The 18,423-nt window shown below is 36.3% G+C and overlaps 2 protein-coding genes across 7 annotated transcripts; one reads left to right on the top strand and one right to left on the bottom strand.

The window, feature by feature from the left end:
• The first annotated feature begins 6,425 nt into the window (after nt 1-6,425).
• LOC104245895 (uncharacterized) lies at nt 6,426-12,364 on the top strand. Of its 6 annotated transcripts, none has more exons than XR_715848.2 (10): nt 6,426-6,856; nt 7,910-7,993; nt 8,090-8,575; nt 9,281-9,416; nt 9,661-9,823; nt 10,250-10,378; nt 10,751-10,945; nt 11,672-11,794; nt 11,902-12,160; nt 12,315-12,364. XR_715848.2 is itself a non-coding variant. In XM_070171946.1 (10 exons), the coding sequence occupies exons 2-10, from the start codon at nt 7,280-7,282 to the stop codon at nt 11,992-11,994; spliced, it is 1,416 nt and encodes a 471-aa protein (XP_070028047.1). In that variant the 5' UTR covers nt 6,737-6,897; nt 7,175-7,279; the 3' UTR covers nt 11,995-12,303. The 6 variants fall into 6 exon arrangements, 5 of the variants coding, with proteins under 5 accessions (XP_009799896.1, XP_009799897.1, XP_070028047.1 ...); XM_070171946.1 differs by lacking the exon at nt 12,315-12,364 and adding an exon at nt 7,175-7,286 and having other exon boundaries at nt 6,737-6,897; nt 11,902-12,303; XM_009801594.2 differs by lacking the exon at nt 12,315-12,364 and having other exon boundaries at nt 11,902-12,303.
• Nucleotides 12,365-12,474: 110 nt separating this feature from the next.
• On the bottom strand, nt 12,475-18,214 carry LOC104245896 (exocyst complex component EXO84A). The gene is made up of 6 exons (XM_009801599.2): nt 18,048-18,214; nt 17,553-17,650; nt 15,496-16,537; nt 14,410-15,111; nt 14,143-14,279; nt 12,475-13,696 (listed from the first exon to the last, which is right to left on the bottom strand). The coding sequence occupies exons 1-6, from the start codon at nt 18,198-18,200 to the stop codon at nt 13,558-13,560; spliced, it is 2,271 nt and encodes a 756-aa protein (XP_009799901.1). The 5' UTR covers nt 18,201-18,214; the 3' UTR covers nt 12,475-13,557.
• Nucleotides 18,215-18,423: the final 209 nt, after the last annotated feature.

Genomic DNA, 18,423 nt, shown 5'->3' with positions numbered 1-18,423 from the left:
TGATGGGTTCTACTCCTTCTGATAAATCACCTACTGACTCCACTGCTAATTGTGATTGTGATATATTGCCCAATGAGACAATTGTTCACAATTACTCCCTTTACATTCATCCATCGGATAATTTGGGGCTTTCACTAGTAGGGAGTACTTTTTATGGCACAGGGTATAGTGACTGGAGAAAGAGCATGTGTATTGTTCTTTTTGTCAAAAACAAGTTATATTTTATTAAACTTGATTGTGAGAGGCCACCATTGAACTCACTTGTTTTTCATCAATGGGATAGGTGTAATAACATGGTGATCTCTTAGATTTATAATCTTCTTTCTCCAACAATTCGTAAAAGTGTTCTTTACTGTCAACTTGCTAAAGATGTATGGAAAAAGCTGGAAGATAGATATGGACAACCTAGTGAGTTTAGAATTTATCAGGTTAAGAAAGATCTTGCCTCCATTTCTTAGGGTTCTCTGAGAATCCCTGAGTATTATGCCAAGATGAAGAGTGTTTGAGATGAAATCAGTACTCTAATAGTTCACTCTGAAAGTCACTGTACTTGGAGGGGGGGTGGTGGTAAAAAGGATATCCAGAAGCTTGAGGAAAATCACAGGATGTACCAATTTCTAATGGGTCTAAATGAGAGCTATGCAAATGCTATAAGCAATATCCTAATGATGACCCTTTTCCTTCCATCAATAGGGCATATTCTCTTTTGGTAACCGATGAACGCCAAAGTGAAATTCAATCTACTATCCCTCAGTTTCCATCAGAGTCAGCATCTTTTTCGGTGGGGTCTCAGAAGTCATTTCCTCCCAAAACCATGTTTGATCCTAGGAGAAACAATGTAGTATGCAGTTATTGCAACAATCTTGGGCATACAATGGATAAATTCTACAAAAAGTATGGGTTCCCTCCAAATTTTAAGTTCACTAAGAGGATAGCTGCTAATGTTCAGACTGAATTAGATGTTCCCAAGCAATTCAACCAGCATGAGCCCAAGTAGTTCACTCAACCTGCAACTTCAACCCCAAATGCTCCAGCCATTCCAGGGTTGACACAAGACCAGTGCAACCAACTGATGTCTCTTCTTCAACAACATTATATGTTTGATTGGGACTCTTCCTCAACACCTACTCTTATTGTTTCTGCAAATTTTGCAGCTATTCTTAGTTGCTTTTCGAGTAATAGGCCTAAATGTTAAACTAATACTTGTTTGTTTTGTAAGGTTGATAAAACATCTTGGATTCTAGACTCTGGGGTTACTAACCATATGACCTCTCATAGTAACCTATTACAAAATATTAAACATGTACCTATTCCTTACTTAATAACCTTACCTAATGGTTATAAGTAAAAGTAACATGTGTTGGGGATTTACCTTTGTCCAATGATGCTATTTTGAAACATGTCCTTCTAGTTTCTAGTTTTCAGTACAACCTGATCTCTGTGCACAAGTTGGTATCACAACTAAAATGTTTACTAATTTCAGTCCATATTCCTGCTTTATCTTACAGGGCCTTTCCATGAAGAGGCCTCTAGAATTTGGTAAAACATAACATGGATTCTACATTATGCACATGCCTTCTTCGGTACCATTTACTTCACTTACTACTGCCCTCATTCCTCTGCTTTTACTTGTTCAAGTACATCCATTTTTCTTATTTCCAATAGACATAGTGTGGAGTGTTCTGTTGCTTTTCATTCTTCTATTCTATTTGTAAATACCAATCATATGAATAAAATGAACACTCTTTGGCATAAAAGATTGGGACATATTCCATTTAGTCATTTAAAATCTATCTTTTCTATTGCTTTTGTGCTTTCTGGCAAACAAGACTTCATTTGCAATATTTGTCCAGTGGCAAGGCCAACTAGGTTACCCTTTTCAAATAGTAAAATTCACACAAATTCCCCTTTTCAACTAATACACATTGATACTTGGGGCCCCTATCATATTCCTACACATGATGGATGCAAATACTTTCTAACAATAGTTGATGATTTTACAAGAACTACTTGGACTCATTTGCTGAAAACTAAATCAAATGCATTTCCAATACTAAAAGTTATTATTGCTATGGTCCAAACTCAGTTTCACACCAAAGTTTTAACTATAAGGTCTGACAATGCTTTAGAGTTGAGCTCCAGTTCTTCTGCTTCTTCTTTCTTTATAGAACAAGGTATTGTCTATCATACTTCCTGTCCATACACCCCTCAACAGAATGGGGTGGTAGAAAGGAAGCATAGATATCTTCTTGAAACATCCAGATCCCTTATCTTTCATTCCAAAGCGCCCATGATATACTAGGGGGAATGTGTTCTCACTGTCACTTACTTGATAAACAGATTTTCTTCTAAGCTCCTTCAAAATAAATCTCCATACGAATTGTTTTTTGGTGCAACTCCTTCTTATTCTCATCTTAGGGTATTTGGTTATCTTTTCTATGCATCTAAGCCTCCTGCCCATAGAGATAAGTTTACTAGTAGGTCTATCCCTTCAGTTTTATGGGGTACTCCTTAAAGGGTTATAAACTTCTTAGCTTAGAAACTAAATCTTTTTTTGTTTCTATATTCATGAATCCATATCTCCTTTTGATATGCAAGCCTTTTCATCCTCTTCTGCTGATTCCCTTCCTCCTAAAGTTCTTTGTGACTTCATTTTCCTTCTTTTTTCCTCTTCTTCAGTTCCTACTTTCTCTCCTTCTATTTCTTCTTCTTCTTCTTCTTCTTCTTCTTCTTCTTCTTCTTCAGGCTCATCATCTCTTCCATCTAGTTCTACATCTATCCTTTCACCTATTAATGAACCTGATTTCTCACCTATTCCTTCTGGATCTAATTCTAGTTCTTCCCCTATTAATGCACATGTTCTCTCATTTATTCCTGAATCTTCCCTCCCCATTTCAGTGCCTCTAATAAAAATCCACTAGGACACACGTTACACCTTCATACCTCAATGATTATATTTGCACATCAGTCACGACCTCTTTTTCCCAATGCCTTAAGTCCAAATCTTTGGGTGCACAATCTTCATCACATACAGTATTTTTCTGGACCTCATACATATTCTCAAGCAACTTTAGTGCCTGAATGGAAAGAAGCAATGAGAAAGGAATTTGAGGCCCTTGAGGCTAACAATACATGCTCTGTTGTGGGAAGAAGGTCATTGGATGCAAATGGGTGTACAAGTGAAATTTAAAGCAGATGGATCAATAGAAAGGTATAAGGCTAGTTTGGTAGTGAGGGGTGACACACAAACTGTTGGGATAGATTATAATGATACCTTTTTACTAGTGGTCAAAATAACCACTGTGAAGTACCTCATTGCAGTTGCCGTAAAGAACCAATGGCCATTATTCCAATTTGATGTCAATAATGCCTTCCTCCATGGGGACTTGGATGAAGAAGTGTACATGAAATTTCCCCAAGGTATTTTTGTTGATTCTTCTCCTACTTCTACTCAGCCATATGTTTGCAAGCTCCAAAAATCTCTCTATCGTCTTAAATAGACTTTCCGATAATGGTATGCAAAACTTTCTAGTGCTTTGTCCTTGAAAGGGTTTGTTCATTCGCTCAATGATTACAGTTTATTTACAAAAAGGACTAGCAGTTCTATATTTTTGTTGGTTGTTTATGTAGATGATATCATACTTACTGGGGATGATGTTTCAGAAATTTCAGCTTTGAAATCTTACCTTGATGACCAATTTAGAATGAAAGATTTGGGACAGCTAAACTATTTTCTGGGTATTGAGGTTATTTCCACTCATTCTAATCTTTTACTAAATCAAAGGAAATTTATAATGGATCTCTTATCTGAACACAATTGCACTGATGTGTCTCCTCTTGTTTCTCCTATTGAGTTGAATTTGAAATTAAAAGTTGATGATAGGTTATTACTTTCTAATCTAGAGAAGTATAGAAGCCTTGTTGGGAAGTTTAATTTTCTTACTCATACTAGACCTCACTTGAGCTTTCTTGTACAACATCTCAGACAGTTACTTCAGGCTCCTCGGGTTCCTCATTTAGCTGCAACATTACATTTATTGCGTTATCTTAAGGGTACAGTTGATTATGGCATTCTAATCAATAATTCTTCCGATTTTACCTTGCAAGGGTACTGTGATAGTGACTGGACTGCTTGCTAGATTCTCGTAAGTTGTTACAGGATTCTTTATTTTTCTTGGTGGTAGTCCTATATCTTGGAAGTTAAAAAAGCAACCAGTGGTCTCCCTTAGTAGTGCTGAAGTTGAGTATCGTTCTCTAAATAAATTGGTGGCAGAATTGACTTGGTTGACTCGCTTATTAGATGATCTGGGCGTTGAAAGGGTGGCTAATGTGTCTATTTTCTATGATAATCACTCTGCTTTACACTTTGCTCGTAATCCTGTCTTCCACGAACGCACCAAACATATCGAAGTTGATTGCCACTTTGTACGAGGGAAGTTATCTGAAAGCTTGATTGATTTGCATCCTTTTAGCAGCTCCAATCAACTGGCAGACATCTTAACTAAGCCTCTAACTGGGATAGCTCACCATGGTTTTCTCTCCAAGTTGAAGGTGCTTCCCCCCTCCAACTAGCACAAGGGAGGGGGATGTTGGATATCAAGAACTCAGTATTGTATAATTATGTATTAGTTATGTAGCTGAGGCCCAAAATGTAATTATTTGTAAGTATTTTTCCTTCAGTTGAGATCCAACCATTGACACATTGTATATAAACATAGGAGCCACATCTAGAACTTTCGGATGGTCACTTTTTCTCTATACAGAAATATCTTTCGATGATGTTTCTCTCTCTCATCTACTACACTCATTTTACATTTCCTTCCGTAAATTCAACCTTCCAATGAGCTTAACAATTAACCCTAGAATAACTTGTTTCCGAACCAGCCCCTTAGACTTTTCTCTGTCTTTTTACAACTTGTTTGGTTGCTTGAATTGAAGAATTAATTTTCTCATTAAACTCAGCATAACCAGTATCTTGTTTGATTGCTTGAGCAAGGAGAATAGTTATATACATCATTTGGTTGCAAATTTTTATTTTCTTAGAAATAATATTCATATAGGTTGATTGCGTGAATCTGTATATTATTGTATGAATGTAAAATATGAAATAAAAATATGTGTATTAACGATATGTGAATTAGATTAAAAATAAAAATACCTTTAAAGTAAGTAGTTCTTGTATAATAAATAATTTCTTCATTATTAGTCAACACTAATTCAATCATTATTAATCACTTCACGACAATCCTTGATTTCTTTCATTGTTAATCATTACATAAACAATTCATATTTTATTAATCCCTATACCATTAATCTGTATATTATTAATGCTTGCATAACTTGTCTTCAAACTAAATGGTTCATTAAAATTTATCTTTCTTTTGCATTAAGCCCTCTTGGTTTAATTATAAAAGAAAATTAGTCACAAGTTAAAATAAAAAACATATAGTAATTAACTATAATAATGTTAAAGACCAATATAATATTCATTTGGTAAAGCAGAGGCAATTAAAGTATTTTCCACCAATTGCAGTCAGCATGGGTGTTCATGGTTCGGTTTGAATCGATTTTTCCCTAAAAAGAAACCAAATCAAGTAAGTCGGTTTTTAAATATTCGAACCAAACCAAACCAATTAAGTCGGTTTTTTCTTGATTCGGTTTATGTCGGTTTTTCGTTTTTTTCCGGTTATTTGTCAGTTTTTTCTTAAATATAAGACATATATTACCAAAAACATATTTCGGCGACCACATTTTCAACGTAACATTATCAAATCAATTATCCTTTGAGAAATTTATTATTTACCAAGATATATTGATGATAATTGAATCAAATAGTGATGAATAATTTAAGGACTCAATTAAAAATATATTATTTTTAACTTGAAATAAATTCTTATATTTAACAAAAGAAAACTACCAATCAAACTAGAATGTAAAGGTAACTATAAATTTTTTGAAATTTTGTATAAAAGAATACATATATATAGGTCTAATAATAAATTTAAAATAGCTACTCCTATATTCGGATTGGTTCAATTTTTTTTTATTAAAACCAAAATCAAACCAAATTTGATTGATTTTTAAATTTTAAAACCAAAACTAAACCAAACCAAAGAGTATGAATTTTTTTTGTTTGTTTGATTTTGTTTTCGGTTTGGTTTGGGTTTTCTATTTTTATGAACACCCCTAGCCATCGGTGATCTGCATAGTGTGCGCGCATGTATTAATACTGTGTTTTTGACTTCCATATGTTTGTTCCCATGGTAGAGGAAGAGTAGAGCTTACTTTCTTCCTCTCTTCTTTTCTAATATTTTGGCATTGAGCGGTAGCTCTGAAAATCACGTAAAATAATTCCAAGAATATACTACTACTACACAGTATACACAAAGGATAGAGGATAGGGGGGTGGGGGGTGGGGTGGGTGGGTTAGTTAATGGGTTCTCTACCTGTTCACGCTTCCTGTCTCTAAAAAGAGATGAGATATTTCTTCTGGTTGTTGAGTTTTTTTGGTCGATTCGAACTATTTGTTTATGCTTTTGAATCGTTATCTGTTTGAGAAAATTATGATCCACCATTAGATACTGTGACGAGGAATGAATAAAGATTACTATATCGCAAGTAGTGATACAGAATTGCTGCTACAAATAAAGAAGAAGGAGGGACTTGTCAAAAAAGATGGGGGGATGCGTGTCAAGGCCGAATAGTTGTAAATTGGGAGGTTCAAAGAAGAAGAAGTTTAGGAGGAGAAGAAGAAAAGCCGGGGTATCTTCTAATTTGTATGAAGGGTCGTCCCTTGGCAAAATTGATGAGTCTTTCCCTTTGGATAACTTCTCCTTCAACAATCCTACTTTTCAGGGTCCTCTCTCTCGCTCTTTTTCTACTTGTGTACATGAATTTGTAGGTTTCACATTTCAATATAGATAATGAGAATGATTATTTGTAGTTTGTACTTTTGATTTTAAAGTCAGTTTAGTTGGGTTGAATGTTTAAGGTGGAAGAAAATTGATGATGTGGATGTCGGTTGATGAGCTGCTGCATTTGGATGGAAATGTTTCAACCTTTTTTTTTTTTTCATTCTCTTTTCTTCTTCTGGGATGGATTTCTAGTTTTATGCGGAGTATTGTTCTCCTTCTATTTTCCTCTAAATTGATTTCATTCTGTTTGGACTTTGGAGTGGCTGGGCAAGTGTTTGAAGTGGAGCCTTGGCGTAACCGGTAAAATTGCTGCCATGTGACCACGAGGTCACAGGTTCGAGTCGTGGAAACAGCCTTTTGCAGGAATGCAGGGTAAGATTGCATATAATAAACCCTTGTGGTCCGACCCTTCCCCGGACCCCGCGCATAGCAGGAGCTTAGTGCACCGAGCTGCCCTTTTTTAGTGGCTGGACAAGTGTTTGTGCTGAAGGGAATATTGGTATATCCTTGATTGAGTAAGCTAGCTCATTTTTTAGCAACAAAATGTATGTTATCTTGCATACAGATTTAGGGGTTATCACAGTCTGGGTGTTAAGATAGAGTTATAGTTAGTGCAAGTCATTTAAACACTGGATTTGTGACCTCAATTCACTTTTGAGGTAATTGCAGAAACAATCAGACTTATATTTCTCTTATACCTCAAATATGTGATGCCTTCTTTTCTATGTTGTGTACCCATGAGTAAATTCCTAATGTTGCTGATGTTCTTGTAATGTCACTTTCTTTCTCCAAATTGTGTTATGTGTGTTTTGCAAGTCAAGATGAGATTGTATGTTAGCACATAATAGATATGTTTTCCACTATATCTTAAACGTTCCATCTGTCATTCGTTCAAAAGGATCTGGTATTGTTTAGTTTCTATGGCTTTATCCTAAAGCTGAATAGTATTACAATTAACCTTCTCTACCGTTTGTTGTTTATTATATCAATAACAGGAAATATTGACGAGGCATGGTTTGATTCTGCTGCAATATTTGAATCTGACTGCAATGATGAAGATTACCAGAGTGTTCCTGACGGTATGGCATTCTGATTTTCAACCTGGTATTCCAACTGTTATTAAAATTTTAATTTGTATAAACTAAGTAATACAAATATAAACACAATTATTGCAGATATGCTTTCTCTCAACAGCTTTGAGGGTGAGCAGACTAGTGTAGCTTCAATGAAAGATGCTAACCATGGTGATACTAATATAAATGTCCACGTCCAATTATCCTCCGAACTGAAGAGGCAGGGGGAATTATTAAGCAATCTTACTAGCAGTTCCGACAGTTGCTCCAGTAAAACTGTAAAGCAACCAAGCAGCTTGGTGCATCCAAAAGAGGTGGATTCTCGAACAAACCTTGATGGACCTAACGGTGAGGTGCGGCCTGTTTCCCTTGATGAGATATCGTCCTCAGAAAATGAAGGAAGTGAAAGGGGGGATGGTTTGTTGGAGAACTGTGGAATTCTTCCAAACAACTTTCTGCCTCGTCTTACCTCTACTGTTGTGCCAGTTGAGAAGAGATTTTTCAGCTCTAGTCCTCGAAGTTCAAGGAAGAAAGCTGCCTTAAAACTTCCCTTTAAATGGAAAGAAGGAAATCCTTATGCCACTCTACGTGAGTTTCTATATCTAGCTTTTGATTTAGTTGCTTGGCGCATAGTTCCTCAATGTGCATCACATGATGGATTAAGTTTGAATATCACAGTGCTACACTGTTGTTTTTCATTTCATTGTTCATAAGCACCTAATAATTTGAAGCTTCCAGACCCTATTTGAAACTGCTGAAGTAAATAAAAATATTACGGGTAGGGTATGAAAATGAATTTCTTATAGAGACACGATTCATTGCTTTAAATAGTTTTGATTTGGAACAATCTATTGTCTTTGGAGCTGTCGAACTTTCCTGCACTTCTGAAGCACGAGGGGGGTGAAGGGGCATCCTTGTCAAGGACCTTGATTCTCTGCTTTACTCGGAGCAGAACGGATCTTAATAATCCACTTCTAAGTTCTAAGGGAAAATCTAGTTTCTCAAAGTCCAATTTTGACCTCCTTAGACTCGTTTCATAAATCAAGCTGTAAAATCAAGATAGGAGGAAAAGAAGAGAATAACTATGACAGAGGAGAGTAATCCTTGGCATCATATGTCTATCTCTGCGCCTGAAAACCGACTGTTTGAAGCTTAGATAAATGTTTGAGCATGAAAGTTCTCTATAAATTTTGATTTTAGATGAGAAAAATGATGGTTCAGTTAGCAGTGATCCCGTCACCAGAAAGGAAAAGAGAATACAATGAGCTAATTTTAATTTGTTTTTGGGTACAGTTGCATCTAAATCCCTGCTTCAAAGGCCCATAGCTGGTAGCCAAGTACCAATTTGCCCATTGGAGAAGAAGTTGCCTGATAGTTGGTCCCGTATTGAACCAAGTACCTTCAGGGTCCGGGGAGGAAACTATTTCAGGTAATGCTTGCTTCCATTGCACATACTTACAGACACATAGGTAAGCACTTATTTTATGAGCATAAAAAAAGCTTAGGTAAAGTCCTTCCTTCGGAATAAGATAAAAAGCATAGGGAAAATCTAAATGAGCATAGTTAAAGATGTGTTTTGTGGACGTTGTAGTTATCATTAGTATGTGCATACATGCTATCTGCCACTGCAACTTTGTTTATGTTGTATCATTCACATATTGTAATTTCTGCAGGGACAAAAAGAAAGAGTTTGCTGCAAATTATGCAGCATATTATCCTTTTGGTGTTGATGTATTTTTATCTCAAAGAAAAATTGATCATATTGCTCGACTTGTGGAACTTCCTGTCATTGAACACTCTGAGACACTTCCATCCATTCTTGTTGTGAATATTCAGGTATCATTTATTTTAGCTGTATAAGTACTGTATTTTTTTTTCTCCATTTGCTCTAGCTATCAATAAGTTGGTCTGATGGTTAGCTTAAAGGTTTGTAATTTCTTTGCTAAAGGTGCACATAAAATGTGTTCGAGTTTCTTCAAAGTCAAAGTTATTCAACACAAATCCTGGCACATTGCGGTGTGTTTGGTTTACTATTTTCGGTCATCGTAATTTAGGCGGTCGTCTAACTTCTATTAGTAACAGTATAAGTTGGGAAAAAAAAGAAAGAAACTGGCTAGGGAATATCTTCACAGTTGAAAGGCATGTTTACCCATATTTGATAGCATGAAAGCTTTTCTCTTGTGTTCAGATATTCACTCATTTGAGCTGCTAAGTTGCTGCTTTCACCCTCTTTTTTTTTTTTTTTTTTTTTTTTTTTAACAGGTACCATTATATCCTGCCGCGTTTTTTCAGAGTGAAATTGATGGTGAAGGAATGAGTTTTGTCTTGTACTTTAAGCTTTCCGAAAGTTATGCTAAGGAACTTCCTTCTCATTTTCAAGATAACATCAGAGTAAGTTCTAGTTACCATGTCGGTTCTTTGTTTCTCTTTTAGCCTTTCTTTAGTTGTATACTTCTCCGTTGCTGCTTCATTGTTTAATCGTTGCTTCTACGTAATTGTCTTTTCTTTCATCTCAACTTGTTCCAGAGTTCTGCCTCTTGTAACATTCATTTCTCTGTTGGTATTATACTTTTTCACATTCACTTCCTCTCTATATGTATCCTCTTGTGGTATTGAGTCATATATGGCCGGTTTCCTGGCCATCATTCCATGTTTTTTTTTTTCAAATTCTATGTTTGTCAATAAACTATTGTATTCAGTTTTTACTGAACATTCTTTTTTCCTATTTAACATGTTTTCCTCCCTCCCTTTCTTATTAAACAGAGGGTAATGGATGATGAAGTGGAAAAAGTGAAGGCTTTTCCAACAGATGGTACTGTTCCCTTTAGGGAACGGTTGAAGATATTAGGTCGTGTAGCAAATGTGGAGGACCTCCGGTTAAGTGCAGCAGAGAGGAAGATAATGCATGCCTACAATGAAAAACCTGTTCTTTCACGTCCTCAACATGAATTCTATAAGGTATGATGGCCAGATTTTGTTGGTGTTCAGATTTGAGTTAGATTTGGACGTACATCGTACTCCTATTTTCATGTGGGCACTAGTACGAGTCAATAAAATTTGTTATTATTCTTGTGTCCAACGGAATGATTTACAGATTTCATTTTCTTGAAAATTAAGTCTAAGAAAAAAGATGTTAATTTCATGTAAAAATAAGGATAATCCTCAATTGATAGGGGAATCCACAAGTTTTGAGTGTTATACAATGACTAACATAATATCAGAGGCGGATCCAGGATTTGAGGCTTATGGGTTCCTACCATAATTTCAAATTAATATACAATAATAATTGGGTTCTACAAATATTTTATGAATTTCTTAATATAAATACAGTGTCTACGCAAAAGTTATTGGGTTATCGGGAACCCATATTGAATGCTCTAGGTCCGCCCCTGCATAATATACTTGATTAAGAGTCTACTACTGGTCTGAGATTTTCTTTTTTTAAGAAAAGAGCACGAATCATTCTCTTGGTGGAAAACTTAATTACATGGCCTTTGCCAGTTCTCATTCGAAAGAACATTCATATTTTTATTATATAAAGTATGTTGTTTAACAGCGTAATATGATCTGATTTTTCTTAGAATAGAATGCATAAAATGTTTAATTTGCAAACGTTGTCTCATTTCTAGCATATTGAAGGAGAAATATTAGGTTCTTACTGAGTTGCTAATGGTCTCTTTGTAGGGAGAAAATTATTTTGAGATTGATATAGATATGCACAGATTCAGTTACATCTCCAGGAAGGGTTTTGAAACATTCCTAGATAGGTTAAAGCTCTGTTGCTTGGATGTAGGCCTCACAATTCAGGTGACTATTATATGTTGTCTAATTCAATACTTGTGTCATTTTCCTCTTCTTTTCTTTTTCCGATTTGGAGATCAATCGTAAGCAATATTTTTAACTTTTCAAATCAGGGTAACAAAGCTGAAGAACTGCCAGAACAGATCCTATGTTGTGTACGGTTAAATGAAATCGACTATGTGAATTATCAGCAACTGGGGTTGTAAAGAGATCCCCTTGAATTGGTGCACAAACAGTGTAATCCACAGGATATGGCAATTAAATGAAGTTACTGTTAGCTCATTTGTGTACTTGCTGGTGCCTTCATATCTCCCCTTTCTCCCAATTGACAGAATTCTCAGCGTCTCCGTAATGCATTATGAGGATATACAGGTAGCTGGTTTCATACAAGAATGGACCCTGTAATTTTGTTAAAAAATTCATTTAGTATGTATAAATAATTTATCCTGATCCCAGTAAACTGCCTCCTTTGAAATCCAGAACCCTTAATAAACTCAAAATCCTAGCTTCGCCTCTGGTTTCGTAGGAACTCTTTTAAGATGATTTCTTGCATGGGACAATATTGTTATATGGATCCATCTTGGACTTGCCAATATAGGGCACCATCTGCTGCCAACTACAGTTTCACATGTGTTCTGGAGAAGGAAATGGCATATCGAGCGAGCTATAGATAAACGAGCTATAGCTACTAGGGTGAGTCTTCCTCTTTGCTTCTATGTTTCATCATGCAGTCTGTTTCTGTAGCATGAACTATGGGTAAGATCGACGAATCACTTCCCATAAGGGACTTTTCAGTTAAAGAGATTATTCGAAAGTCTTAACTCTTTCAGGTTTCTCTACTTAAAACACTGCTCTGGAGTTTCTACTTGTGAAATGATTAGATATGGATATTCAGGATTTTTGGAAGATCCAACACTCCTAGGTTTTAAATGCGGTTTTAAAGCATTTTATTCTCAGATGCTGCTTGTTTTATCCAATGTTTGTTGATGCATTTGCTAGAAATAGGGTCATTTGCAGCCCTATTCCTCAAACAATAAACAATAAAAGAATGAAAGTCACCACTTTGAAATCATATAGAATGATGGTTTTTGACATGTCTAATAGCCTGTTTGGCCAAGCTTCTTTTTGGCCAAAAGTGTTTCTTTTTTTTTTTCCGGCCAAAAGCACTTTTGGCCAAAAATTGAGGTGTTTGGCCAAGTTTTTGGAAGGAAAAAAAGTGTTTTTGAGGAGAAGCAGAAAAAAGTAGCTTCTCTCCAAAAGCACTTTTTTGAGAAGCACTTTTGAGAAAAATACACTTAGAAGCAGTTTTTTAAAGCTTGGCCAAATACTAATTGCTGCTCAGAAGTGCTTTTCAAACTAATTAGCCAAACACAAACTGCTTCTCACCAAAAGTACTTTTGAAAAAAATACTTTTGAAAAAAAAGCACTTCTCAAAATAAACTGATTTTTGCAGCTTGGCCAAACGGGCTATAAGCCTATTGTACTGCCAGTTTTCTACTATCGTACAGCAATTCAAGGGAATTGAGGGTGTGAAATCATGAAATTCATAACTTTTAAGGCATACTGGTGCACTTGACTACAGTCAAATATTCATTTGTATTAATCAATTATAAAGTTCAAATAACTAAATACATTTTTGTTCAACTAGAGGAACCTAAGTTGACTTTAGCTACACACAAGAGTGTAATTAAGAAAACAAATTTCCCTAATCGAGAAGTAAATGAAGTATTTAAAGATTACTGTCCAAATATTGTTTCAGGAAGATATTGCTAGTTACTTCCATGAGAAAGAACGGATGATGCTGTAGGACTGCTAACATTCTCCACGGTCCCAACATGTGTTTTCCCAGTTAGCATATCTATAGCAATTTGAGCTACTTCTGCAAACCACTCATCCTCTGGAAGCACACTGCACCATTCAATTCCTTTTAATCAGTTTAACTTCTATACATCACGGAGTAAGAAATGACGTCACGTAAACGGGTAATTACTCTATATAACAATATTGATAGGTAATCTGGAACCTCTTATAAAAGGTTAAATTACACAATGGTGTAACAATCTTTCGCGTTGTAAGTGCTCTTCACTTAAATTCTTCTTTATTACTCTTTGTCCCAATTATGACCGGACTTTGGAGTTTAAGGAAGAAAGACTTTGGAACTTGTGATCAAAATAAGCTAAAGATATTTGTGTTGCTATAAATTATCTCGCCCAGAGTAAAGTGAGAAATTTCAAGTTTCTAAATATAGAAATGTGTTACTATTCTTTTTGGGATTGACTAAAAAGGAAATTGGGATGGAGGGAGCAGTAACTAATGACTGTGCAATAAGCTTTGTTTTATTTGCTATGGTATACCTGTAAGGGTCAATTTTGGATGCAGCAACTGCTTCAATGGCTCTGCCTATGATGTTTTTTATTACTTGTTGAAGATTTCGAGACAAGTAGCGCCCTTGTGAAGCAAAGAGTATCACAAACTCCATATCTAAATAAAACTGCAGTAGAAAACAGTTTCAGTTCTCAAGAATAAAAGGATAAACTTGTGCATTTACTAGACGAAAACAGAAGTTGAGAGAAATTTACAGAGATGGATGAAAGTAAATAATCTGACAAAAAAGAAAAAACCTGTTGAAGCCCAAGAGGACCTAAAGGCGTTGGCCCTTGCTCAATCTCTTCCCAAAAGGTTTGATCTTCAGAGAGCCATAGGATAATAGTTTCAGTGAGCCTCATCAAAAGAATAGTAGCAAATCTTTCTCTTCCCACAAACATGTCCGATGCTATGCCAGCAATTCTAGTCAACTTCCCAAACAGTTCCTGATATACTGGAGACGGAAACCACTCTATCTCTTCTGGATTTCCATCCATATTTATGTACATGTCCGGACTCAAACGAACACCACCATCTTCCAAGAAAATGAGTTCAAGTGCATGTTGCCTACAAAAGCTGTCACGTAGCTGATCAACTAAACGCTGGAGTCTTCGCTTCAGTTCTCTCTGCTCTGCAGGACGGGATTGCCTATCTGTACTCCGTTTAGATGTATCATCTGCCTTATTAGGTTGTTGTGAAGATGAAAGCTTGGCAACTGCACGAGGGATTAGCTCGTCTGCTAACAATAATGCATTGGCTAGTAAAGCAATCTGTTCAGATTCTGTCTCGGCCATCCTTACAATTCTATTTACAGATCCTTCAAGATTCTCATTCTCCACTGAACCAGGTAATGCTTTTATTAACATACTTATGTATGCATTAAACACTTGCATTACACCTTCCAAAGCTTGCTCAGACAACTGTAAGCTTTCAAGAGTACTAATGTCCTCGCATAGTTCCTGACAGAATGATCAAGAAGGAGCTTCAGAATATTACATCCTACAGAAAGATCACTGAACAGTGTTCAAAATATCAAGAAAAACTAACAGAGAGGCAAAGTGCACCACAATTTTTTTTGGGATAATTACATTTTTGAGCTGCCCAAATATAATAGCCGGCAAATGTATATGTTTTGAATAAGTATAAATATGCATATAATATGCATAATCACTGTATATATTTTGTATATGTAGGCTACTGCCTGCAATTATTTTGGGCCGCAGGGCCAAAAATGAAAAAGCCCAAAAATTTCACCATCCACAGGGAAAAAAAGAAAAAGAATAGGGTATATATGAGAACCAAAGCTAAATGCAAGAGTGAGTTACTGCTGATAAATGAATCACCTGAACCATTGTGTTGAATCTATGAGCACTGCTTGAGAGCTTTGGCTGAGAGACAATGACACCAGCGAGAGATGCAGTTCCTAGAGAACGTGAGCTGATTGGTGGATAAGCCAGCGACCAATCATCATCAGCAGCAATTGCAGCAGTGCACTGCTCAATCCTCTTTATATTGGCAACCAGTGCTTTCTCAACACAGGGCCTAAAGATTTTCAAGAGAACTGGTGAAAGGGCCAACCCACGAGCTTCTAGCAAAGAGCAGTGCCCGAGACTCATGTGAACACTCTCAGCAACAGGTCTTAAGCATCCTGATGCTGCTGGTGAAGCTATCACATGTCTCTTAATTAGACGAGCAAAATTCTCGGTCTGGTTGACAGCCCAAGTTACTAGCTCAGATGAATAACAAGGTTCATCATCAAATAAGGTAAAGGAATCACTTGTGGCCTGTGCAATGGTCGAGAATACAAGCTGTGAAAGAGCAGCACTATATGCTACTGCATGTGAAGTACCTGAAGGCCGAAGACCCTGCATATTACCTTGCAATTTCTGCTGGTGAGAGCTTAACATTAAGGTATGAGCACGGGGCCCATCACCTAGACGTTTTAGAGCTTGCACCGCAGAGCGAAGCTCAGCAGCACTGCCCGAAGACTGGAAAGCAGCTTCTGCTAACTGTGCTGCTAATTTTTGCTTCTGTTCAGTGATAGCTTTCTGCAATGATAATAATGCCGATGGAGTCAATGTCTGTTTACTACGAGAATCCTTTGCCATATGTTCACCTTCATCCAGCACATCCAAAGCTTCATCCACTCTCCTCTCAGCAAGCAGCACTTCAAGCTTCTCTATAAATTGTCCTAACCAACTCTCAGAATTGGCGGCATCTCTGTCACCAAAATTAGAACTATCATCTTGCGTCAAACCCTCAGAGCTAGACAGAGAATCAACATTAATTCCTTCAGCTAAACCATGGACAATTGCAGCTCGAGTAGATAGGAGATTTCTCAAGGCAATAAGCTGTCCTTCAAGATTGGAGATTTCCCTTGATGTGCTGCATATATAAAACGTATAAGAACAAGTGATGCACCAACAGCCTAGATACACTGCAAAAGGAGTGATAGTGGTTGTTTCAGCAGCAGATGAATATTTTACGAGTAACTATAGTTCGAAGATTCAAAGTAGTCACTAAGATAACAACACCAACAACAAAAACAACAAAACCAGTGTAATCTGACAAAGTGGGGTCTGGGGAGGGTAGTGTGTACTCAAAGCTTAACCCTACCTTGTGAAGGTATAGAGGAAGTAGTCACTATGATGGAAACTGAAAAACCAAATAAACTTTATGCTTACTGGCATTTATTCCAGACAAAAAATGTTCCAACTTCATGTGCATAAAACCATAATTCCTAGAAAACAGGAGAAAGCCAAATTCACAGGCAAAACCTTGCCATATGGAATCAACATGACTAATGAATGCACCTTTAAGGCAAAGTTCAGTTCTAGGCAGAGATATGTTAAATTGTGAATAGCTTTCAGTAAAGCTAAATGAACTTCTAGCTAGAGAAGTGAGGTTTAATGCAAGCAATGCTCTAATTTACTTTTAATATAAGAGATTTACTCCAAGGCAAGTCTAGTTTAAAGGCAGATATGTGAACAGATCTTCAAGATCTAAGAATATATCTAGCCATGGAACGATATTTCAATTCTTTTAACAATATTAACTCTACGACGAGTCTAATGTTTTGGTCTTTTACTCCTTTCAATTCCAACTCGGATTCATTTCCACCAACAAGATTATTCATAACAGAGCGGCGAAAAATGTGGATTGGAGATATTGGCTCATGCATCCGTGCTGATCTTCAAAAGCATTCACTTAATTGAACAGGAAATAAAAATGATCTGTCATTTACATTCTAAGTCCATTTTATCCTTTTTAATCAGCTACCTCTTAATTAGTAGTATTTGAATAGTTATATTTAATCATTCTATTGACACAGCTATATGTATAACTCATAACTGTCTGCAACTCTGAGTTATAAAGTACTGCTATGCCAGAGTTTGCTTACCGTATGAAAGCGGCATAATTAGCATAAACACTTTTCCGCATTTCCTCTGCGGAAGCCTTCCTCAAATCCACAAGGTAATGGCATAAATGCCTTATTTCCTGTAAAAAATCCAAAGAGTTTCTTTACCTTGCAACTTATTTTTCCAGCAAAATAAAGCTACTAGCTTATACATATTGACGGCTAGAGTAGTCATTATTTGACTACGCAATAAATAAATAAATAAAGCATGCAAATCGCAACCAAGCATACAAATAATCGTAGCTTCACTTTTCAACAAAAACATGTCAACAAATTTTTCTCATACCCAGAAGAAACAGACTAATCACATCACTGAAAATTCTAAATAGAAACGCTCCCAGAAATGAAATAAACTCTCTTTCAGACCGTGATTCGACTATTGCAGACGCTAATTCCCTATAACAATCACGTTATATTTCCCAAGAATTCCATCTCCTAGTCATACTTAACAAGAAAATAATGCAGAGGTTCTGTTACTTTTTCACTCATATGACGGCATCGATTGGTGACATAGGAATCAGGATCAAAACCAGAACCTTTAAACACTTTGAGCTTATCGCTAAGTGATAAATCTTTCTCCTCAAAATCTATTGAATCTCCTATGCTTGACGAGAATGAACCTCCATCCATCTTTCTCTCTGTATTTTTCTGCCAATCCCACAGATGCAAAAGAACTAAAAGCTTTGAGGAAAGAATATGAATTTGATCACGAGATCAACACGTGATTAATTTAGGATCACGGTGGACTCGCTCCTAATTACCTTCTTTTCGCGCGCGCTCTCTCTATATATACTCGATAATATTAAAAATAAATAAATATTATAAACATTACATTTGAATTAAAAAGTTCAAT

Source organism: Nicotiana sylvestris, chromosome 4 (genome assembly GCF_000393655.2).
Source record: "Nicotiana sylvestris chromosome 4, ASM39365v2, whole genome shotgun sequence".
NCBI lineage: Eukaryota > Viridiplantae > Streptophyta > Magnoliopsida > Solanales > Solanaceae > Nicotiana > Nicotiana sylvestris.
Note: the sequence above shows the minus strand (reverse complement) of the source record. Positions and strands in the feature narration are given on the sequence as shown.

Excerpts from the sequence above, each read along its gene's own strand:
- LOC104245896 (XM_009801599.2), bottom strand. The coding sequence starts at position 18,200 with ATGGATGGAGGTTCATTCTCGTCAAGCATAGGAGATTCAATAGATTTT. Across the intron at positions 15,112-15,495 it reads GATTCAACACAATGGTTCAG|GAACTATGCGAGGACATTAG; the intron begins GTGATTCATTTA and ends TCATTCTGTCAG. Across the intron at positions 13,697-14,142 it reads TCCAAAATTGACCCTTACAG|TGTGCTTCCAGAGGATGAGT; the intron begins GTATACCATAGC and ends TGAATGGTGCAG.
- LOC104245895 (XM_009801594.2), top strand. The coding sequence starts at position 6,676 with ATGGGGGGATGCGTGTCAAGGCCGAATAGTTGTAAATTGGGAGGTTCA. Across the intron at positions 10,946-11,671 it reads CTCAACATGAATTCTATAAG|GGAGAAAATTATTTTGAGAT; the intron begins GTATGATGGCCA and ends GTCTCTTTGTAG. Across the intron at positions 11,795-11,901 it reads ATGTAGGCCTCACAATTCAG|GGTAACAAAGCTGAAGAACT; the intron begins GTGACTATTATA and ends TTTTCAAATCAG.